The sequence below is a fragment of the Odocoileus virginianus genome, chromosome 26, assembly GCF_023699985.2.
Source record: "Odocoileus virginianus isolate 20LAN1187 ecotype Illinois chromosome 26, Ovbor_1.2, whole genome shotgun sequence".
NCBI classification, from domain to species: domain Eukaryota; kingdom Metazoa; phylum Chordata; class Mammalia; order Artiodactyla; family Cervidae; genus Odocoileus; species Odocoileus virginianus.
In genome coordinates this window covers 42,496,308-42,518,874 of record NC_069699.1, presented here as the reverse complement: position 1 = coordinate 42,518,874, position 22,567 = coordinate 42,496,308, and the positions used below count along the sequence as shown (strand labels likewise).

Sequence of the window (22,567 nt, the reverse complement as noted above, 5' to 3'; positions counted from 1 at the left end):
TCCTGTCCTTCACCATCTCTCGGAGCCTGCTCAAACTCATGTCCATTAAGTCAGGGATGCCATCCAACAATCTTGTCCTCTTTCATCCCCTTCTCCTCCTGCCTTCAATCTTTCCCAGCATCAGGGTCTTTTCTAATGAGTCAGCTCTTCGCATCATGTGGTTGAAGGGTTGGAGCTTCAGCTTCAGTATCAGTCCTTCCAATGAATATTCAGGACTAATTTCCTTGCAGTCCAAGAGACTCTCAAGAGTCCTCCAACCCCACAGTTCAAAAGCATCAATTCTTCAGTATTCAGCCTTCTTTATGGTCCAACTCTCACATCCATACATGACTACTGGAAAAACCATAGGTTTGACTGTACAGGCCTTTGTTGGCAAAGCGATGTCTCTGCTTTTTAATATGCTGTCTAGGTTGGTAATATCTTTTCTTCCAAAGAGCAAGCATCTTTTAATTTCATGGCTGCAGTCACCATCTGCAGTAATTTTGGAGCCCAAGAAAATAAAGTCTGTCACTGTTTCTTTTGTTTCCCCATCTATTTGCTATGAAGTGATGGGACTGGATGCCATGATCTTCGTTTTTTGAATGTTGAGTTTTAAGCCAGCTTTTTCACTCTTCTCTTTTACCTTCATCAAGAGACTCTTTAGTTCCTCTTCATCTTCTGTCATAAGGGTGGTGTCATCTGCATATCTGAGGTTATTGATATTTCTCCCAGCAATCTTGATTCCAGCCTGTGCTTCATCTAGCCCAGCATTTCACATGATGTACTCTGCATATAAATTATAAATAAGCAGGGTGACAGTATATAGCCTTGACATACTCCTTTCCCAATTTGGAACCAGTCTGTTGTTCCATGTCCGGTTCTAACTGTTGCTTCTTGACCTGCTACAGATTTCTCAGGAGGCAGGTCAGGTGGTCTTGTATTCCCATTTCTTGAAGAACTTTGCACAGTTTGTTGTGATCCACACAGTCAAAGGTTTCAGTGTAGTCAATGAAGCAGAAGTAGATGCCTTCCTGAAATTGTCTTGCTCTTCTATGATCCAATGGATTTTAGCAATTTGGTCACTGTTTCCTCTGCCTTTTCTAAATCCAGCTTGAACATCTGAAAGTTCTCAGTTCACATACTGTTAAAGCCTCACTTGGAGAATTTTGAGCATTACTTTGCTAGCATGTGAGATGAGTACAATTGTGCAGTAGTTTGAACATTCTTTGGCACTGCTTTTCTTTGGGATTGGGGTGAAAACTGACCTTTTCCAGTCCAGTGGCCACTGCTGAGTTTTCCAAATTTGCTGACATATTGAGTGCAGCACTTTCACAGCATCATATTTTAGGATTTGAAATAGCTCAGCTGGAATTCCGTCACCTCCACTAGCTTTGTTTGTAGTGATGCTTCCTAAGACCCACTTGAGTTCAACACTCCAAGATGTCTGACTCTAGGCAAGTGATCACACCATTGTGGTTATCTGGGTCATAAAGATCTTTTTTGTATAATCCTTCTGTGTATTTTCTTAATATCTTCTGCTTCTGTTATGTCCATGCTATTTCTGTCCTTTGTTGTGCCCATTTTTGCATGAAATGTTCCCTTGGTATCTCTAATTTTCTTGAAGAAATCTCTCGTCTTTCCCATTCTATTGTTTTCCTCTATTTCTTCACTTTATTCACTCTGGAAGACTTTCTTAGTTCCCCTTGGTATTCTTTGGAACTCTGAATTAAGATGGATATATCTTTCCTTTTCTCCTTTGCCTTTCACTTCTCTTCTCAGCTATTTGTAAGGCCTCATCAGACAACCATTTTGTCTTTTTGCATTTCTTCTTCTTGGAGATGGTTTTGATCACTGCCTCCTTTATAGTGTTATGAACCTTTGTCCATAGTTCTTCATGCACTCTGTCTGTCAGATCTAATCCTTTGAATCTATTTGCCACTTCTACTGTATAATTGCAAGGGATTTGATTTAATTTGTACATGAATGGTCTAGTGATTTTTCATATTTTCTTCAATTTAAGTCTGAATTTTGCAATAAGGATTTCATGATCTGAGCCACAGTCAGCTCACAGTTTTGAACTGGGAGATGGAACTTGAACTCCTGTCTCTGAAATTCCAGGCCATGCTTTCCTAATCACCACTCATCTTTTCCCATAGTTGGAGAAAACTAAAGTATTTTTGGAAAGATATTTGTTCATCTTAATGCTTGTTTTGTTTCAAGAGAAAGTAAAAGAAGTCTTTCAGACTTGGAGTCCAATGTATTGGTTAGTTGGTTGTACTAAAAGTAATAGGAAATTCCAAAATATCAAAGGGTTAAAGAGTACAGAAGTCCTCTAAATACTGAATCCTACTTTCTGTGATATTCACTTTGAAGCCCTTCCAGAGATGAAGCTGGATTCCTGACTCCTAGTTTTCTCCACATCCCACACTCCCAGCGCAGTCCTAAACACACGTGGTCATGGCCACCATGTAGCACGTCTGTCCACGGTGTCTGACCCCAGGCAATGAAAGCAGGAGCACTCAATAACACGTGTTGGGTTTGACCGATATCAAGGACACTGGCAACACCAGCACCCTTAGGTTCTGACATCCCGAGCCTCGGTCGTGTGCCCCACGATGTGCCAGGAACAGCCCAGGCGTTACCGTGGCGCCCGTGCTGGGAGATGTGCACACGGCTCCAGGAACCTGGCTGGGCCCAAGGATGCGCCTCCAGCATCCGGGCTTCCTGCCTCAAACGGGCTTTGCGTTCACTCATTCCACAAGCAGAATTCAACTATTTCCTTCTATTTCTTACTCAAAGAAACAAAAGAAGTTTTACCGTTTCCACATGGGATTAATCATGATTGCATTTTCCCCCTTCAGTCTCAAGGAAGGCTAATTTTCATGGGCCAGTTGAATGAGCAAACAAGCAACTGGCTAGGTGGACCTACTAGGCACTTGCGCATGTTATCCTGTGCCCCAGGATTGAAGCAGGTGTGGCTGCTTCCCAGAGCCACAGGGACTTCACCTCTTGAGCGTTAGTTTCCTCTCCATGCCCCAACATCCAAGATAACACTTGGATCGCGCAAAGTAATGGATAACTTCTTATTGTTACTGCTTTTATTACCTGGGCGAGATGCTGATGTGGCCATGTCTGTGACTTTGTTTCTTTTCATAGTCTCAGTACCAGTTGATGAAAAGCACTTGAGGCTGATCAACCCTCTGCTTAATCTATAAAAGAGTGAGGCTCACCCTCAGGGCTCTGTACTCGACCCCGAGGGGCCCTGATGCCTGGTGCACTAGGCTTCTGGTTGGTGCAGCCTTGTGGCACTTATTCTGTTCTAATGATGGGTGCTCATTAACTAGGTAGGCTTTAGTGATTTTTCATCAGAGGTTTCAAAGGCAGCTTCAACTCACCACCTCTGCTGTGTTAGATGTGCTGTGTTGATCTTAAAGAATAGTACAGTCTCTGTAAGAAGAGGCTATGGGATGAGTTGGCCACCTAGGCAGAAAGGAGAGAAGGAAAAGCTCCTTTTGGATCTTCTATTAGCATTCAGATCAACAGATGGAGCTTTCCACTCTCCTGGCTGCTAAGGTGTAAGAAAGAGTAAGGCTTCCCATGGTGACAATCCCTTTGTTTAGAATTTCCTATGTTCCTGCTCCATGCCCTGACGCTTGGAAGTTGAAAACTGCTCCAGAGAACACATTTTATAGCCCAACAAAGAATACATATTTTTTACATGCTGCCCTAGTGAGTCACTTTGCTTTTCCTACTTTTTGATTGAAAATTGTTTAAATATGACCCTCAGTGGGTCTTTATGTTCTTAGGGCCATATTTGTAAACATTAAGCTGTTTCAAGACTGGTTTGGGGGCAAATTTTTAGCCAAAGTGAATTAGAGTCATGGCAGGTAAAGTACCTGGCCTCATGGTCACATAGTAGGTGTTTAATAAATGCTGGTGCCCACCATTAGTAACAACCTTAAATGAGCTGCACTCACGCCTTTGAAATTCAACCTTGTTTTTTTAGGAGAAATCGTGCTGTTGGTCGTAATTTTTGTCTAGTTGGAGAAGAGCAGAATCAGGAAAACGGCTCTAAGTAAACCGTAACGTCACAAGCCGGGCAGCCAGTACAGGACCCATAGGGTTGCCTATGCTTGGTTTGCATTGCTTTGAGTTTCTTCTTCAGAGACTGTATCTGCCCTCCGCCACAGTTTCAAAGAGACCCATCCTGGGAGCACAGAGATGCTAATGATAAGGTCTCCCCAGCAGCCGCGGTTGCCGAGGCCTGGTGGTGGTGTCATGGAGATTAAGGCATGTTATCTGTAATACGAATAAACCCCTGCTGCTGAGAGCAGCAGTGCACCAGCCCAACCTTGGGCTGGGCAGGGCGCTCGGGGCTTATTTTAGAGCCAAATGAAAGCAGGCAATTATCATGTTCTTTAACTATAATCAGCCGAACAGGATACAGGTAGCCACAAAATGGAGTTATTTAAAACAGTAACAAAATCACTTCAGAAAGGGCAACAATCTGGAAGTCTCTCTGCAACATCTAGTTAAAGCTGTCTTAAGTGGTGGAGAAGACAGGGCAGGTTTGTTTTGTAACCTCCTCCCTGGCAATCAGATCAGGAAAGCTTCCTTATGAAATGAAAGGCAGGGACCCTGACCCGGAGGCTGCCCCCAGAGCAGTTGAGTTTGACCCCAACTTGTAAACTGGAGCCTTTGAAAATGATTCCCGCAGAGTCCTGAGCTTCCAGCCATCTGTCTGTCAGGGCAGTTACCAGGGCAAAGGGGTCTCACTAGCCTGGGCAGTTGGTCCAGCCTGGCCTGATGACCCCGTAACAGCCCCTCAACTTGGGTTGAAAGTTGATTCTGGATATTGATTATGAGACTTTATCTTGGGTAGCTTTTCCTGTGACATTCCAGTAAGACTCTGGGGTGGGACACAGGGCTGAATTCTAAGCATTTCCTAGGACCTGTCAGAACCTGCTGCTGAGCAGAAGGCAGAGTGAGGTGGATTCAGCGTGGCCCCCATACAATTCTGGCTCTGCACTTGTTAGCTACGTGACCTTGGGCACGTTTTTAGGCTGGCCGAGACTTGGTTTGCCTCTCTGTGAAATGGGGATGATTAGGCTCTCGCAGGGACAGCCTTAGAAGAGTACCTTGCTAACAGTTGCTAAACAGACTTCAGTAAACATCAGCTATTGTTTATCTGGTCTTCAGCTATAAAGCTCATGGACAGAAGCTGCCACATGATCCCTTGATAACCCCAGCGTGGCTTCTGAATATGTCTGTTACTGCAGTAACAAGTGTGAATTTTACACTGCATCATACATGCCAATGAGCTAAGAAAACCAGGAGGCCTATCCAGCCAGCTGGATAAAGCCTGAGTCAATTCCCAATGCGTTTAACACCACCCCCATTAATTAATAATGGCAGTGAAAACCAGACTAATAAATTACCACAGCAGCTGCAGCCCTGCCTTCTGCTGAATGCCTCTTCTGTACTAGGCACTGTGCTAAAGGCAGTGCATGTGTATAACCTCATTTAATCCTCATGACCACCCTATAAGGAATCCATTGCTCTCACTATTTTACAGATGAGAAAACTGAGGCACAATGAGGGTTAAATAAAAACAGCATTGTAATATGTAGATGAGTTATGATTTGAGCTTAGGTCACTGGCTTCAAAGGTAGATTGTTAATCGTTAAGTTACACTACCAGTCACTTGGTACTCTGGGAATAGAGTAGCTTTAAGAGTCCAAGATCCAGCAAAGAACAAAATCAGGCTTTCTGTTTTAAGACTTATAATGAGACTAGCATGATGCATAGTGTATTTCAGTATCCTTCCTGCTTATTTAAATAATAATTTAAATTATCCTTGCCTGATTATTTAAACTCAGAACATCTCTGAAAGTTTATTTATAAGTGAAAAAAATAAAGCCTCAGAAGAAGGTGAGCAACCTGCTATGATTGCACCCTGGATAAATGGCAGAACCGACCTTTTAAGCCAAGGCCCTTCTTCCTCCATGTCTATAAGACGCCAAGCACAGCCATGTTCCACTCAACCCATGCTGCCTTTCGCCAGCTCTGATCCAGATTCCAGCTGCAGAGACAGAGTTGGCTAGTAGGAAAAGGATAAAGCTAATAATAGTTCTGGTCAAACCCTAGAAAACCCTTCCGGGGGCACCTGCAGAAATACCCTGCTGAGGATGCAGACCGGCGTGGTGGGCCAGTCAGGGGCCAATTAGCGTTGTCCATTGTGGCCTACAGCTTATTCCATGGCTGAGTCAGTGTCAGGGCTGCATTAGTGATGAGTGTCTCTGTGAGAAGTTTATTCAGGGAGTTCCCCAAGCCAGATGCTTGGGTGGCTCATAGGCTTCATTTCTTTCTCAATGTACACTGGTTCATTTCTTTCTCAATGTACACTGGTTCTGCTTTGCTCTGCTGAGAGGAAAAAAGTCAGAGGACAGTCAACAAGACTAAAAATGTCCTGAAGAGGAAGGGGCTTTGGAGGACTTTCCAGGAAATTGTGTGGCACAGGTACCCACTTTGGCTTTGCCACCTATGAATGCCTGTGTGGTGCTCATCACGAACTGGTTTCCATCTCAATATGGTCAGAGTGGCCAGTTTTCTTCTGGGTGCCCATAGATGCTCTTTGGTTAATCTGGGTGTGTAATCTCTCTAATTTATTTCTAAAGGTGGAAGCCTTCACATCACGTTTTGCAGTTGATCTCTTCAATCTCAGTTGCCTCATCGACTATTCAAGATTCAGGCAATCAGATGATCTTTCATGCATTCGACCTTTGAAGTCAGCGTAGTAATACCTTCTCCATGCTGGGTGCTATGCTTGGTGTGAAACAGATCCAACCCCAGTCCTGCAGTATGGAACTTTTATTCTAGCATACGTTCCCAGCCCAACATTAAGTATGTTTCACATTAAGCACTGTCTTATTTCAGAAAGGGATTCCTGGAGGGAGAATTCCTTCTAGTCATTTAGAAGTTCATGTATTACAGTGTTAACGTGTCATCTGGCAACTGTTACATAACTCAGGTTGGACTTTAAGTGTCTCTCCTTTGGGATGCCAGGAATAGTGGAAAGAGGAACTTGGGGGAGGGGTGAAATACATGTGTGGGATAAAGTATTTGCTCCATCTTAAAGCTCTTAACTGGCTACTGGAAATTGCCATTCTTTTTTGCTTTGTAAATGTGTTAATAAGAAACTAAAATGTCTGGAAAAAAATTGAAAGTAAAATATCGTTGCAGCTGAATAAAGGTCATAACTGGAATATTTTTACCACCAAGGCAGGAAAAAAAAATCCATTTTCTTGTTTCATAAACTGCATTGTTTTCAAAAGTAAGTGTATACTCACTACTACGGTGGTGGTAATGAAAGAGAGGGAGCGGGGTTCCAACCAAGGAGTCAGCTGGTTTTCAACAAATAGTCAAGGATCTGGCTTTCTCTTAGTCTGAGCCTATTTCTTAGTGCCTAAAAGAGACAATGGATCCTGCCATTTCTTAACCCAAAGTGACCCTCCCCAGCTCTTCTCAGCCTTGGAGACAGTCCATGTGGGTTCCAGCATAGGCCCAGGATTCGGTTTATTTATTTATTTATTTCAGGATTCATTTTAAAACAGTGTATCCCTTTGGGGTATCCTTGTCCATGCAAGTCATCCTTGTTCAAGCCAAGTGACTATTTTATCATGCTTTTGGGGGAGGAGGGTTCTGCTCCCCTTTTTCCATCCCACTGATAACCTTTAAGTTCCGAGTGTGACATGATTGTGTGTGTAGTCCTGGACTTTGCCGTGTCCCACGCTTGTCACTCTTGTTGTTGTTTAGTCACTGAGTCGTGTCCGACTCTTTTGTGACCCCATAGACTGTAGCCCCCCCCCCCCCCCCCAGGCTCCTCTTTCCATGGGATTCTCCAGGCAAGAATACTGGAGTGGGTTGTCATTTCCTTCTCCACGCGATCTTTCCAACCCAGGGATGGAACCCACGTCTCCTGTATTGGCAGGTGGATTCTCTACCACTGAGCCGTCTGGGAAACAATACCCTTGTTAGACCTGCCTTGATTTGTGTTCTCCACTGTTGCGCTGGCTGGTGGTTCGTGACTATTCACCTGCTGGTTGATCCACAGCACCATGTGGATCTCATGTTTTCCCATTTAGTGAAGCTCCTTTCCCTTCTCTTCTGTAGAATTACCCTTTATGACTATCAGGCCATGTGCAGGGCCAACAAGGAGAGCAGCGACAGCGCCCATGGTCTTCTGGATGTAAGTACAGCTCAGTCACTCAGAAGACAGATGTGTGTTTTTTCCTGTCTCGGTGTGTGAGCGTATAGTTTTCCTTGGACCCATCAAGTTTATCTGTTTCAAAATAATGAATATTTAAATGTGTTTCCTGATTTCATTGATTAAGAAAAGTTATTTCTGTTAAATCCAAATCCAGTGATTTCTGGAATGACACTCAGACCTAAAGTCTTTGATGGATTAATGCAGCAGCCCCCCTTTGGATGGGCAGAAAAGGGGAGAAGTTTTGTCTGTTCTGTCATTCTCAAATAAATGAGACTTTGGTTTGGTTCAATAGAAACCTTCTTTTTGGTTATAATAGGGCTGCTAGCCTGTGAACAAATCCACATTTTGATCAGATTCTCCACTCTAATTGTCCTGCTGCTTTTAACATTGTTTTCCCTGGAGCTCGCCCATCCATGGTGTCACAGTTGAGGATCCATCAACATAACTTTGTATCATTAGGAACTGGCTTTCAGATCACCAGAAATTAACTTAAAATTTACCCTTGGTTTAAAAATATAATTTACAATATGCAAGCAATGTAAGTTTGGCCACCAATAACTTGAAAACACAGAAAAAGCAGACATAGATACGTCTACAGAGTCTGACATATAGGTATAAGTATAACCCTTACATGTTATCATTTTGTAAATTCCAAAAATCAACCTAAAATTTGGTTTGAAACACAAAATTTAAGAACCATTTTGGTTTTAAAATATAAATACACACCTTCTCATTTGCAGATGTAAGATCTTGCAAGGGGATTATTTAAAAACCAAATATTTAACACAGTTCTCCTACACTAAGGGAGCAAGAAATAATTCTGAGCTAGGACATTTCTGAGAGGCAACTTGGAGCTAAAAATGGGACGATTTGAAAAATACCACTTTTTAGAATGAAAATCAACACATATTTCCTAACCCAGTTTCCCTAACCTTAGCATAAGTATTTCCAGACTTAAAATGTTCCCAAGATATGTTTTTATCATTAGGCTTAAAAGCTCAATGGCTTTGCCCTTCTGAAAGTTAATGTGCATTTACATTTTTAATCCCATATTTACATAATCCCTTTGTTTACCCTGCATTGAGCCAGAATCTGACAGAGGATTCTTGAGTATCCTGCCCTTGTGCTTCCCCCTCCTCACTTCCAAAACTTCCTTAATCCCTTTATTAATTCTCTCCTCCCACACTGAAATGTCACTACCCATCCCAGTGGGTACAAAGACCCAGAACTGTCCTATTGCCTGAAAGAGAGATGGTTATTTTTCAAGCCATAAGAAGTGTAATGGCAGAACCACAGGACGGCATGGCTGCATTTGGTTTTAGGAAATAGTTAATAATTCCCATCCTTAGATGACCCTAATCCTGAAAGCCCTGTGGTTCAGGGAGTGATGAGGACACACTCAATCAGAGTCAGAGATTCAGTCTGCCATCTGGGTGGGCTGGGAGTAACCCCCGCGGACTGTTGTTCTGTGTATTTGCTTATTGGCTTGAATAGGGATGTTTTTAAAAATGTTCAGAGGTATACAAATTTGTTCTTGTTTTATTTGAAACTGGATAATCCTCCCATTCCTAGTTCTAGTCCTTATCATCAAAATGCTTTGATGGTAGGATTAAGCAGCCATCACATCAGAAACCAGGATTAGGCATTTCATTTCCCTGCTACCTAAAGGAAACCACAAAAGGTTCTGAGGCTTTTCTGGACCTGCAGCTTGGGGCCCGGGCTTTGCCAATGTCATTGCCTGTCTCTCAAGTCCACCCACTGCTCACATATCTGGCATACCTAGGTACAAAGAACTGACTGAGGGGGAGACCTGGTATTTTCCAGAATTCAGGAAATTGAATTATCCACATAGGAAATATCACAGGGTAAACAATCCCACTGCTTTTTTTAATTAAAATATTCTGAAATAAAGATTAGCCTGTCAATGCCTTCTTTTATAGAGTGAAGGGGATTTTCTGCAAGGATAAAATCACATGTTTATATGGTTATCATTTTTTTTCAAGTCCGAATATGTGAGTGTAAGAAAAGGCAGCTTAAATCCTACATAATTCATGGGCGACATTAAAATCAAGTATGTGCAATTTTTGCTTATTTCAATGAATGACATACAGTGATGGAGAACAGGGAATCACCTTTCCAAAAGGCAGCCCTGAGAATTACCATTTGAAATTAGTTATATGATTCCTGCCGCTCAGCATTAGGCTGCGAAATATTAGCCCCCAGAGGGTAAAGGTTTAAGCATCGTTTGCTGAACTTCCTTTTTCCTCCCAGAGATAACCCCTGTATTAGATCATGTTTATTTGACTTGTAAATCACATCTTACCACAGGGGAGTTCAAAGTTTTAAAATGTTAGTTTTGGGATATAGTATCCAACCATTTTCATCTTTAAGGGAGAGCTTCACTGTTTTTTGACATGATATGAATCTCTCTAGAAGAATAACATTGTCTTTATGTAAAGCCTTAGGTTAAACTACAAATTTTGTGTGTGATACATTGTTTTTAATGAACCGAATTCTTCTCTGCAGCCCTATAATGCCTTCCTTGCCGCAGTAAAATGGATAATGACAGAACTTGTCTTGTAAGTACAATTTGCTGTATTTTTAAAAAAGCATTACTTCACTGTGTTCTAAAGTGAATTGAGAGATTGTGCTTCATGCTTCCAATAAACATTAGATGATTCCTAATACTCTGCGATAAACTCATTGAACATCTCGAAATAGTGAACGTAGAGTCTGAAAGATCATCTTTTAATAGGTGAATCGTGGTCACTGCTTATGCCCTTATGTCACTGTTTAGCAGACTAACAGCTTACAGTACACAAACCAAATTTATTTATTGTGGTTACTGTTAAATTTAACATCGATGTCTGGCTGTGTTTAGCGCAGCCTGGGTGGGCTGTGGTCAGAAGAACAAATTGCCGGGGCTGTCCACCGTGCTGCTTTGGATGTCTTGCCATGTGCGGGCGTGGGGGCCTGTGCAGTCATGGGTCGGGGCTTTCTCAGGTGTGATTTAATTGTTTACCTTGTCAACTTACAGTCCTGCTGGATGCATCTGTGACTTAGGTCAGACTTGAAATGGCACAAAGATGAAAGGCTTGACTTCCAGATGAGATATTGGACACATTACAGAAACACTGTGTCACACAGAAGGAAGGAATTCCATGGACCAGCATGGAAACCAGATCATTCAAGCTGCACCAAACTCTTATTCTTACTTTCCCCATTAAATTTCCAGTTCTGTGTGTTTAAGGCAGATTTCTTGTTATTTCGTGGACAGTGTCTTATTTATTGCTTTAATGTCACCTATATTAAGTATAACTTCATGTGGAGAGTAAGCTCTTCATGTAGATAAGAGACAGAAAATACAGGTAATAGTGGGATTTTCGTTGTGAGCTGTGAGTGATAGCAGCCATGAGCCTGAGAAGGAAATGACTAGATTTTGATCTATTTCCTTTCATTTGGGTTTACCTGGTGGCTCATCTGGTAAAGAATCTGTCTACAATGTGGGAAACCTGGGTTTGATCCCTGGGTTGGGAAGATCCCCTAGAGAAGGAAATGGCAACCCACTCCAGTATTCTGCTGTGAAGAATTCCATGGACTGTATAGTCCATGGGGTTATAAAGAGTCAGACACGACTGAGCAACTTTCACTTTCACTGGCATTCTTTACTAGCAATTGAGAAACTATGATTTTTGTGAAGTTGCACTGGGACATAATTTCCTAAAAAGAAGTTTATTCCAATTGTCCTCACCACCTTGCCCTACACGTACACACACACACACTCAAATGCATTTGTGTTACAGTGTAAATTTTGAAAGCATCCTTTATACTGCAGATCATAGTCTTAAGTAGAGGCTATTCTGTTTGTATTTCTGAACCAAGACAGGAGAAGCCCTTTGAATGTGGACTTTTTACTGTGGACTCAGACTATAACAAGAAAAAAAGTTTTCCCTATAAAGCATGATATTTCTCAAAAGAATCCCTGAGTCTTAAGGGAACCTGATTTCAGGGTTTGCCTGGCATTGGTGATAAAACAGTCTTTCACTAGTAAGATAAAACCTAGTGAAAATTTGGTGGTGACTGAACCTACCATGTTGATATATCCAGATATCAGATGATGTTATTCTTTCAAATGAGGTGAGTGATGTTCAATAACACAGAATGTCACTCTTCCATTCAGGGTGTGGGTGACCAAGTAACATTGGGCTTTTCCATTCCCTGCTTAGGTTTCTGGTGGAATTTAACCTTTGCAGTTGGTGGCACTCAGATATGACAGCTAAAGGTAAGGAGCAGCTGTCTTCGTTTTCCTTGTTCAGAGTGATGAACCTGGGGTTCACCAGCTACTTTTCACCAGGGATGTGCTCACATAAAACTACCCAGGACAAAGTGATGATTTCTCATTTCTGTTAGCAGAAGGCATCCTTTGTGCTGAGGGCAGCGCCGTTCAGTCTGACAGAAATTCCACAGCGCATGTTGAATGTATACTTTGACCTGTTTCCTTAACTCAGGCTTTGAGGTCATACACTGCACAGGTGAATTCTTCGGAAGCTAGTGGGCAGTGCTGAAATCTTAGGGTCACAGACACATTGCCTTTCTCAGGCTGAATGAATAAACGACCATTACCTTTTTACTATTACCTTTCATAAAATATAAATCTGATCATATTATTTTCCTTGCTGAAAAAGCTATCAATGATTCAATCAATAATTAGTAGAAACTATTAGAGGCCTGAGTTTAGAGTTAGATTAATATAGATATAAGTTCTGGCTCTGAGGTTGGCCTTTGTCAAGTTAGCTGATCTCTTCAAGGCTCAGTTCCCCCACAGTAAGCTAAATAAAGAAAATAATAAGTAATATTTATCTTATTATTTGTGTGTATTTGTGCATTTAATGGTAAGATAAATCACAGTGTATACTGAGTGTAGGACTGAAATATAGTAAGCCCTCAAAAAGGTAGCTGTAATTCATTTATGATAATGGTGATGATGATGTTGACTTGTAAGAAGGATGAAATATTGTCATTTGCAGCAGTATGGATGGAACTAGAGAATATATTTAGTAAAGTAAGACAGACAAAGACAAATACTGTATGACATCACTTTTAATACAAATGAATCTATATACAAAACAGAAATAGACAATAGGAAACAAACTTACAGTTACCAAAAAATGATAGCCCATTCACAGAAAGCCATAGGAAATAATTATAAAATCTAGTAATATTTAGCAAGAAAAACAATATGCAAAATTGTGTATGCCCCCCCAAACCCCCAATGACTGGGGAGAAGGAGGATATAGAATTAACTTGGATCAGCATTCAGGCCACTGGGGAGTCAATAAACAGGGACCAAAATATGAATTAGGAAGAGAAGACCCTCAGATACCCCAAAGAAAATTTTACCTCTAACATGAACCTGCTTTTGTTTAAAATTATAGATGATTTGAAAAAGGAAGATGAGAAGGAACTTACCTAATGGGTACTTGTTATCTTTTTCTAGTCGCTTTTCTTACTTGGCTACCATGTCCAGATTTTTACTATTGGGATGAAAAAAAAGGTACATGAGATTAAATGAGAGAAAAGGAAGGAAAATGACGAGTGGAGGCCAAGGGAGTGGGTGGTAGTTGGTCAGATGGCTGCCGTTTCTGCGGCAGCATGCCTTGGGACAGACCTCCGTCCTTCCCAGTCATGCTTGGAGCCCGGTTTCACCTAGAGGTGAAGCACCTGACTTCTGAGTCAGGCAGCCTTCCTCTGCCACTTGCTGGCTGTGCGGTTCTGGACAAGTTGCTTGGTCATTATGAGCTTTGGTTTCCTTGCTTGTCAACAGAGATAAGATGTGATACGGCTGTGAGCAATGGATTCAGCCATGTGTGCAAAGCCCACATGCAAGGTATGGCGCAGGGCAAGTCACCATGCGTGGCAGGCGGGGCTCCCGTTTTGGGAGCTGGTGGCTCCTTTGGCTTAACTGTCTGGCTCCTTCTAAGGAGTGTGCTCAGTGCTGGGGCAGCAGGCTGGTGGCCTTCAGTCCTTCACTTTCTGGCATTCCTCTTTTTCCTATTCTTATTCACATGGCCTGCCCACCAGGCTTTTGTGGTGAGTGCCAACCTTCCTTGCCACTAACCCCACTCCTACCTTGGCCGGCTTCCCTTCCCTGCTGCCACAGGCATCTGCCCTCACTCTTGTGCTGGTCCTTGACATGGACAGTTCATTGTTGAGTTGCTTCTGAGTGCCAGTCTCTGTGAACTAGGATATCTGCTTAGACCAGTAATTTTCAGCATAGGGGTGATTTTGCCTCCCAGGGGCCACTGCAATGTCGAGACATTTTTGGTCACAACTGGGGATGGGAGAGAGCTACTGGCATGCAGTGGGTAGAGGTCAGAGATGCCCGTAAAACACTCTGTAACACATGGGACAGCCCCTCACAACAAAGAATCATCTGACTCAGAATGTCAATAGTGCCACTATTGAGCAATCCTGATGTAGACTGGGGGGTGTCAGGTAGGAAAGAGGAATTAGGAGGGGGGGGGCACAATCTTTGCACTCAGAAACTCATGGAGGTTCTCATTCTGAAATTTCACCTTTCTTCTCCCTTCTTTCTCCTCCGACTTAGCTAAAATTTTAGCTAAGAGGAATGATGTGATGTTGCAGGTCTGTGTTTTCTGTCTTAGAAACTTTTTAAACAACTCTTAATAGATAATTCCAAATCGTCTCACTCCATTGACAGACTGCACGAAGACCTTGTCAAATGGTTAAATCATCTGCAAGTGCTGTGCCCGTATGTAGCACTTTTTTCCTTCCAGAGTGCCAGCACTGGGTCCTCTTCAGATCCCTTCAACATACCTGAGAGGTGGGGACCGCTGGAACGTGTCGTTGAGCCTCTCCGAGGCACCTAAGTCAGGCAGCTAGGAGAAAATAAGCTCGATGGTAAACCAAAACCGGCCACCTCCGCTGGAGGGCGGCTGGAGACGCAGCTGGCCTTCTGTGAGTCCTGTGTTGAGCAGGCTGCCGCACGTGGATTGATTGTCTCATTCGGACCTGCAGCCCTCTGCTGGGCATGGCTATGACTTTTTCCATTTTATAGATGAAGAAACTGATTGCAGTGGGGAATGCTCTCACTCACAGAGCTGCTATCATCTGAATCTTTGTTAGATGTGAATGTGAGTCTCAGACCCAGTATAAGCCGGGAAAAGTTCCAAGCACCATAACAATATTGCCTTGCGAGGTTTCTGCATTCTAAATTTACCCTTCTCTCACTGGATAAAGACCCTGAGCTGAGACATACATCTTTGTTTAGCTAAAAATGGAATCCATAATTACACTGTTTATCTGCTTCATTTCCTTAATGAAGGGGACTGTGGAAGGCCATTTCTGCTTGATTATCACAAAGGTATCATTTTGGCGAAGTTGCACAAAGAGAATGGGGCTTGCTGGCACCCGGTTATGAATGAGGGTGCATTCGCAGAGACAAAAGAGGACGAAAGCTTTTCAAACGGCAACTCTATTCATTCCTGATTGTCTGCACATAATTACTGTGAACCCAAGTCAGTTATTCTCATCAGGGACATTTGTTGCTAAGGGAAAATTAAAGAAATCCAATTGTGTGGATGCTCCACTGGGTACCTCGTTGTAAGTGAGTGATAGGTCCTGGCGGCTTCAGCCTGAGACATCCAGTGTAACTGGGGTGAGAAGCAGACGGGGTGATGGCCAAGAGTGAAGGCTCCAGGATGTCAGGAGGCCGTGCATATGCATTTGGGCTTCAGAGCATACAATGGTGTGACAGGCAAGCAGTTTACTTCATTTCTCTGAGTTTTAGTCTCTTCGTCTGTAAAACAGGATAGCTGCAGGGCCGTGCTCACCGTGAGAGGGTGAAAATTCGATCCATCAAAGGATCTAGTGTGGTGTTTGGCTTGTAGTAGGCACTTAGTGGGGCTTCCCATGTGATGCTAGTGGTAAAGAACCCTCCTGCTAATGCAGGAGATGTAAGAGACATAGGTTCGATCCCTGGGTTGGGAAGATCCCCTGGAGGAGAAAATGGCAACCCACTCCAGTATTCTTTCCTAGAGAATCCCCTGGACAGGGGAGCCTGGCGGGCTACCATCCATGGGGTCACAAAGAGTTGTTGGACACGACTGAAGCCACTTAGCATGCACCCACTTAGCATGCACCCACGCACGCACGCATGCGCGCACTTAGTGAGTGTTGGCTGCGAAGGTGGTTTTACTGTTTAGGTAAATGATGATCGTGATAAGTCACTTCCCGTGGGGCTCAAGGCAGGCTGTGTCTACTTCCTGAACTTCAATTTTCTCTTCTGTGAAAAAAAAAAGAATCAGTCTAGCTGAGCTCCACGATCCTTATGTGCCAACACCTTTGTAAGATGATGAGTTTTAAATGCCTGAGAGTTAAAACATTACCCATCAGATGACTGGCAGCCTTAGTTATTGATTTGAAATCCCATAAATAAACAGTAACAACTGGCAAATATATGTGGTGTTTTCCTGTAGCACTCCAGACAGAGAAACATCTTCATAATAAACCATACTATTTAGATTAAATGTGGCCATGGTTTTATATGATAATTCATGTGTTTCCCAAAAGCGCCAAGCAACTTCTAGCCAATCTATAGTCTTACTTCAAATAAACTCAAGGGCTTATTACCACATCATTATGGGTGACCTAGAGTTGTGAAAGGAATAAGAATTTACCCAGAAAGGATCAGAGCCAAATGAGTCTCTTCACTGAGAGATTTGGACTTTTTCCATTGTAACTGGGCCCAGACAATTAGAGATGGTGTGGTTATCAGGGTTATTTAAATCACGTGTGCTACCTGTCAGCCTGCCCGTCCCCCTAAAGATCTTTCTTCCTTTCTTTCATTGGCCAAACTTTATACAGCAGTTAAATATATATGTGTGGGAACCAGACAGTCCAAGTTCAAATTTTGGCCCTGCCACATACTCACTGCATGAATTTAGGCAGTTCACTTTATCCTCTCCTCCATTCACTAATTTACAAAATAGAATTAACACTTTCTCCTATCTCATAGTTTGATTTGTTTAAATTTTGTCATGTAGTACTAGATAAATATGCGTAAAGTGGAATGACATCTGGCATATAGTAATTTCTTAATAAATTTAGCTGTTACCATCATTATATGCCATCTGCATGCTTGCACTGTATTAACTTATAATCTATGCTTTGATTTATGTAATCTTTATTTCAGCGAGCTGACTTTTTGAAAATTAAATATTAAATATCAATATTCATATTAATATTAATTTATATTACAATAATTATATAATTAATTATAATAATTGATACTATAATATTTAATATTAATATTAAAAATGTGTCTTCCCAAATTAAAAGTTAGTCCTGTTTGCTGTATAATCAATTGTAAAAAATAACAACCCTGAAAATAAACTGTATTATCATATTATAGTTAGCTCCTCTGAGCTTCATGTTTGGCCTCCCTAGTATAAAGGAGAAAAAGAAAAAATGAAAGAAAAAAAAAAAGGCAAAAACTGCCTAGCATCAAAGTCATCTGCCTGACAAGAATCAAGGACACTGATAAAGAAATGGGAAGAGAATGATGTTCCAACCAAGTGCCTCTGTGTTGTTACTGTTGAACCTGCGCCGCCTGAAATTCCCTTGCCTTCCACTCGAGGCGGGCCATTTGCCGTTAGGGACTGAGAATCTCCCGTTTCCTTTGTCACTTTTATTTGCCCGAAAAACACCATTCAAAAGAATTATTCATTTGCTCAGCAAGCATGTAAGGACACTTCCTGAGAGCTAGCACTGCAGGCTCAGGGCACAGACAGTGTCTGGAACTTGGCCCTTTGCAGGCGCGATGGCTGCCAGCTTCGTACCCTCAGTGCTGTCAGGATCAGGAAGGCAGCTGTTTGCTATTCCAACCAAACAGTGATGGCCCAATAAGGCTGACAGTCTGAGGATTCAATGAAATAGCATTCACAGTAGAAGTGGTGGTGGCTGTAAGCGTGGCAATGTACCAGCCACTTTCAATAGATGAAGTTGTTCCATCCTCAAACGACCCTTTGGAGTTGGTTCTGTTCTTCCCATTTTGCAGAAAACATCACAGTGTGCAGAAATTAAAAACCCACTTAACGTCACACAGCAGCAGCAGAATTCATAACACCCAGAATTTGTGCTGGTAGCTACTCTGCAATTAGCATGTAGAGTAACATGAAGATGGTATGTAGGTGGTAACATGAAGGTGGGGAGAGAGGGGCAAAAATGTACGTGAAAAGATGCTTGTGTGTCACTCTGTTCAGAGTTATGCATGCATTAGTCTATTTGTTCCTCAGAACAACCCTGTGAGTTAGTATGTGAATCACCGCTTAATGTCAGCGACCAGTTCCTAAAATCACGTTTTGCACAAAAAGCTGATTGAGTCTACTTCCTTTTGTTTTAAATAAGAAAAACTACAATGTATTATGCTTCAACTCCAAACCCCCAATCAATTTCCTCAGAATAATTAAAGCTCAGTAAAAAGGCCTGTATATAAAAGAATCACGTAAGGATATAAACACTTAAAACATGGCTTTCTGATCACCCAGCAATTACCTGGTTGTTACCAAACGGTTGTTTTGCACTCAGTAACTCTGTGATGCCTCTCTTAGTGCTGGCAGGCTCCCAGATGGGCATTCTATGAAACATCTAATGGTGGTTCTGACATCCAAACCAGTTGCGTTTGGAATATACCTGGAGAGATTGTTACAAATATATGTTTATATCCACATAAACATCAGTCAGAAACTTCATACCAAGTTTGAGTATTGGGAATCTATAAGCAAATGTTCTACTGGAAAAATGGTCATGAGTAAACCTCCTGTGAAGAGTACCTGTGCTGCTGGCATCTCCATTTTACAGATGAGAATACCGAGGATTAGCTCAAAGTAGTGAAGCAGGAATTTGCATTCCAAACTCCTCTGACTTTTACTTTACTAACTCTGCTAATGGTATCTATCATCATTGTCATCATCACTAATGGCTTCATGACAATACTGCCTTTATTTTTGTTTTTTAAAGAAAAGAAAATAAAATTTTTGCTTTTATTATTAACTGACATTACCACTCATTACGTTCCAGGTATTGCCCTAAGTACTCAGCATATATTATTTAATTGAGTTCTCACATCAACCTCTAATAGAAGAAGTATATCATGCCTAATTTACAAATTTAAAATATTAGGTTTTGAAATTTTCCTACTGGACGTAACTTGTTTAAATTATTTAATAGACCACCAAGCCCTTACCAAGTACCTACTATGTGCTTACCCATGTACCAGGGTTATTTAGTACTATCTTTCTGCACAAGGAACTTCACAATAGTGGGATTAGGTTCATGGCTGTGTTTCATAGACATTACGTATTTTACTATTCCATATTTCAATTTTGTTTCTGTAATAAAACCATGCAATTGTATTATGACCTCTATCTCACCCTAAATAATACAGTATAGCTTATATTTTATACATTTATTTGGATGTATATGTGTGTGTGTGTTTTTGTTGCTGAGGTCACATAAGTCTGAGGCCAGAGACCCAGTGAGTGATGTTGTACCAGAAAGTAGAATTCTTGAGATGCATAAATGATAGTTGATCACGCCAACAGAACTGCTTGAGGAATTATAGCTTATAGAGTTGCTTGGCAGATGAAATCACTTGACTAATTAGAAAATAATGCATTATGCTGTGCCTAGAAAAATCACAGAGCAGCAGGAGCAGAACTGCGTTCTGAGTTACTATGGGCTGCCAGTCACAACAAAGTCAGTGCCTTGTATTCTTTATCTTTTTTTTTTCCCCCTTATCCCTACAGCCCAGAAATTGAAACAGACCCTGGAGCCTTGTGACACTGAGTATCCAGCGTTCGTCTCTGAGCGCACCATCAAGGAAACCTCAGGGAACATTGCTTGTGAAGACTGCTCCAAGTAAGCACCCCTGCTCCCCGCCGCCCCTTTCTGTTTGGTAGAGACCTTTCCCGGATGGGCCGGCGCGGCTGCCATGCCCAGGGTTACACTGAGGGCTGGGAACATGGCTGCCCTCTTGTGTGAGGCGCTGTTTTCATCAGCTTGGAAGGAGCACCACTTGGCTTCGTTAGAGGGATCGTTTAGAGTTTGGGAAGCATTCAAATGTATGAAGATACGTCCTAGAATATGAGATTTTTAGCCCAGTTTGTAGATGGTTGGAAGAAGTCCTAATTGGTTTTTTATCCCAATGAACAGTTGGCAATTTATTTCACCAGTTGGGGGAAATTTCTCAGATATGTTTATTCAAGGCACCAAGCCTTCAGGATTCACCCAAATCTGACACATTGGGAATTATTTCTTGGTGGCTTAATATGAGTGTCCCTGATTATTAATGAAGTTAAACCTCTTCCACTGGTTTTATTGATCATTTGGGGTCTCTGGCTTCTTTCCTGTTAGCAGTTCTCCCTTGAGTGGTGGGTCTATTCTTACTAATTTGGGCATTCTTTTTGTGTTTCAGATATGATTTCTTTGCAGTCCTGTGCTTTGTTATGTGTCTTCTTATTCCTTGATCTGTCTTTTCACTTTTTATAGACATCTTTAGATGCATATAAATTTTCTTTTGCTTTTATTTTCATGTGGTCAAATTTATTATTTTCTTCTTTGACTTGTGCATTTTGTGCCTTGTTTCAGAAACTAGTCTCTACCCTAATGTAATACATATATTCTCATATATTTTTATTCTGAACACATTAAAAAGTTGCCTTTCACACTTAGAACTTTAGTGCCTCTGGAATTTATTTGTGTGAGTTTCATGATTTAGAGGTCTAATTTCATCCTTTTTCATATAGTTGGCCTGTTAACCAGCACTTTTTACTCAGTATTTTTTAATTTTCCAATAGATTTATTATGACACCTGTGTTATAGGCTGGGTTTCCATCTATGTGCAGCTCTGCTTTTAGGTTTTATGGTTTATGTGTCAACACCATATCTCTTTAATTATTATAGCTTTGTGATGTGACTTGATAGCCGGGAGGAAAAAAAATCTCTTTCTCTTATTCTTCTTTTAAGTCAGCATAACTGTTTTTGCCTCTTTACTTTTCTATATTAATTTTAGAGCCAGCTTATTAATTTTGATGTATTAGGGTTTGATTACAATTACCATAAGTTATAGATTAATTTGTAGATAACTGCTATTTTTATGATATTAGACCTTCCCACTTATAAGCTAAATATCTCTGTTTATTTACATGCTTCTCAATACAGTTTCATGATGTTATGTTAGATTTATGCCTAAACAACTTATGGGATTTTTCTTTCAGAAATGGCATATATTTAATACTATATTATCTGATTGGTAATTGCTAACATATGAGAATCTCACTGATTTCTGTACATTGTATCTCCTGCACCCAGCTGCTAACTGCTCTTTTAAATCTAATAGTTTGTGTTTAGGTTCTTTTGGACTTTTTCTCATACATAGTAATATCATTTGTAAAATTTTTCCTTTCTAATCTCCACACTTAATTATTGTTTTATTGCACTGAACTTCTGATACATTTGTTGAACAGAAGCCATGAGAGTAGAAAACCATGTATTATTTCTAATTAAAAGAATCACTTCTAATAATTCCATGTTAAGTATGATGTTTGCTATAGGGCTTTTAAATTGTAGGAAAATATAAATAATATAAAATTTACCATTGTAACTATTTTGAGTATATAATTCAAGGGCATCAAGCACATTCCCAGTGTTGTGCAACCTTAATTATTATCCATCTTCTAAATTGCTGAGTTTTTGGCAACATTTATTAGGTTAAGGAAAACCTCTTCAAGTGTACTTGTTGCTCTGGTTGTTACTGTATGAAACTTGAATGGATGACAAAATGTATGAAAAAATATTTTTTTGCATCATCATTAAAATAATTTTAATTTTTAATATGTTGATTCACCAATGTAATTTAAAAAAATTAAATCATGAGCTATGTCATATATATTATAAATGTCTTTAATAGTAGATGGGTTATATAATATGAAACATACTTGGTTTTGCAGGATTGACTTTCATTGATTATAAAAAACGGGACAAAATTCATATTACTAGATTCATTTGCTCATACTATATTGTGAATATTTGCATCTGTGTTCATAAAGAGGAGTGGTCTGCACTTTGCCTCCCTTTCATTTGACTTTGCTATTAAGATCATTTTATTGTCACAAATTTACTTGAAGAGTCTTTCCTCTTCCTCTAATATCTTTAACATTTTGTGTAAGATTAAATTATCTGCCTCTTATAGATTTAGTAAAACCCATAAAACTATCAGTGATTGATGGGCTTTTGCTT

General features: G+C 41.0%; 1 protein-coding gene across 3 annotated transcripts in view; it reads left to right on the top strand.

The window, feature by feature from the left end:
- Positions 1-22,567, top strand: part of CACNA2D3 (calcium voltage-gated channel auxiliary subunit alpha2delta 3) — an 848,944-nt gene that overhangs the window by 782,450 nt on the left and 43,927 nt on the right. For all 3 annotated transcript variants that reach the window (XM_070455902.1, XM_070455901.1, XM_070455900.1), the window contains 4 exons: positions 8,152-8,227; positions 10,775-10,827; positions 12,475-12,530; positions 20,077-20,188. In XM_070455902.1, coding sequence (XP_070312003.1) covers positions 8,152-8,227; positions 10,775-10,827; positions 12,475-12,530; positions 20,077-20,188 — 297 coding nt within the window. The remainder of the gene's footprint in view (positions 1-8,151; positions 8,228-10,774; positions 10,828-12,474; positions 12,531-20,076; positions 20,189-22,567) is intronic.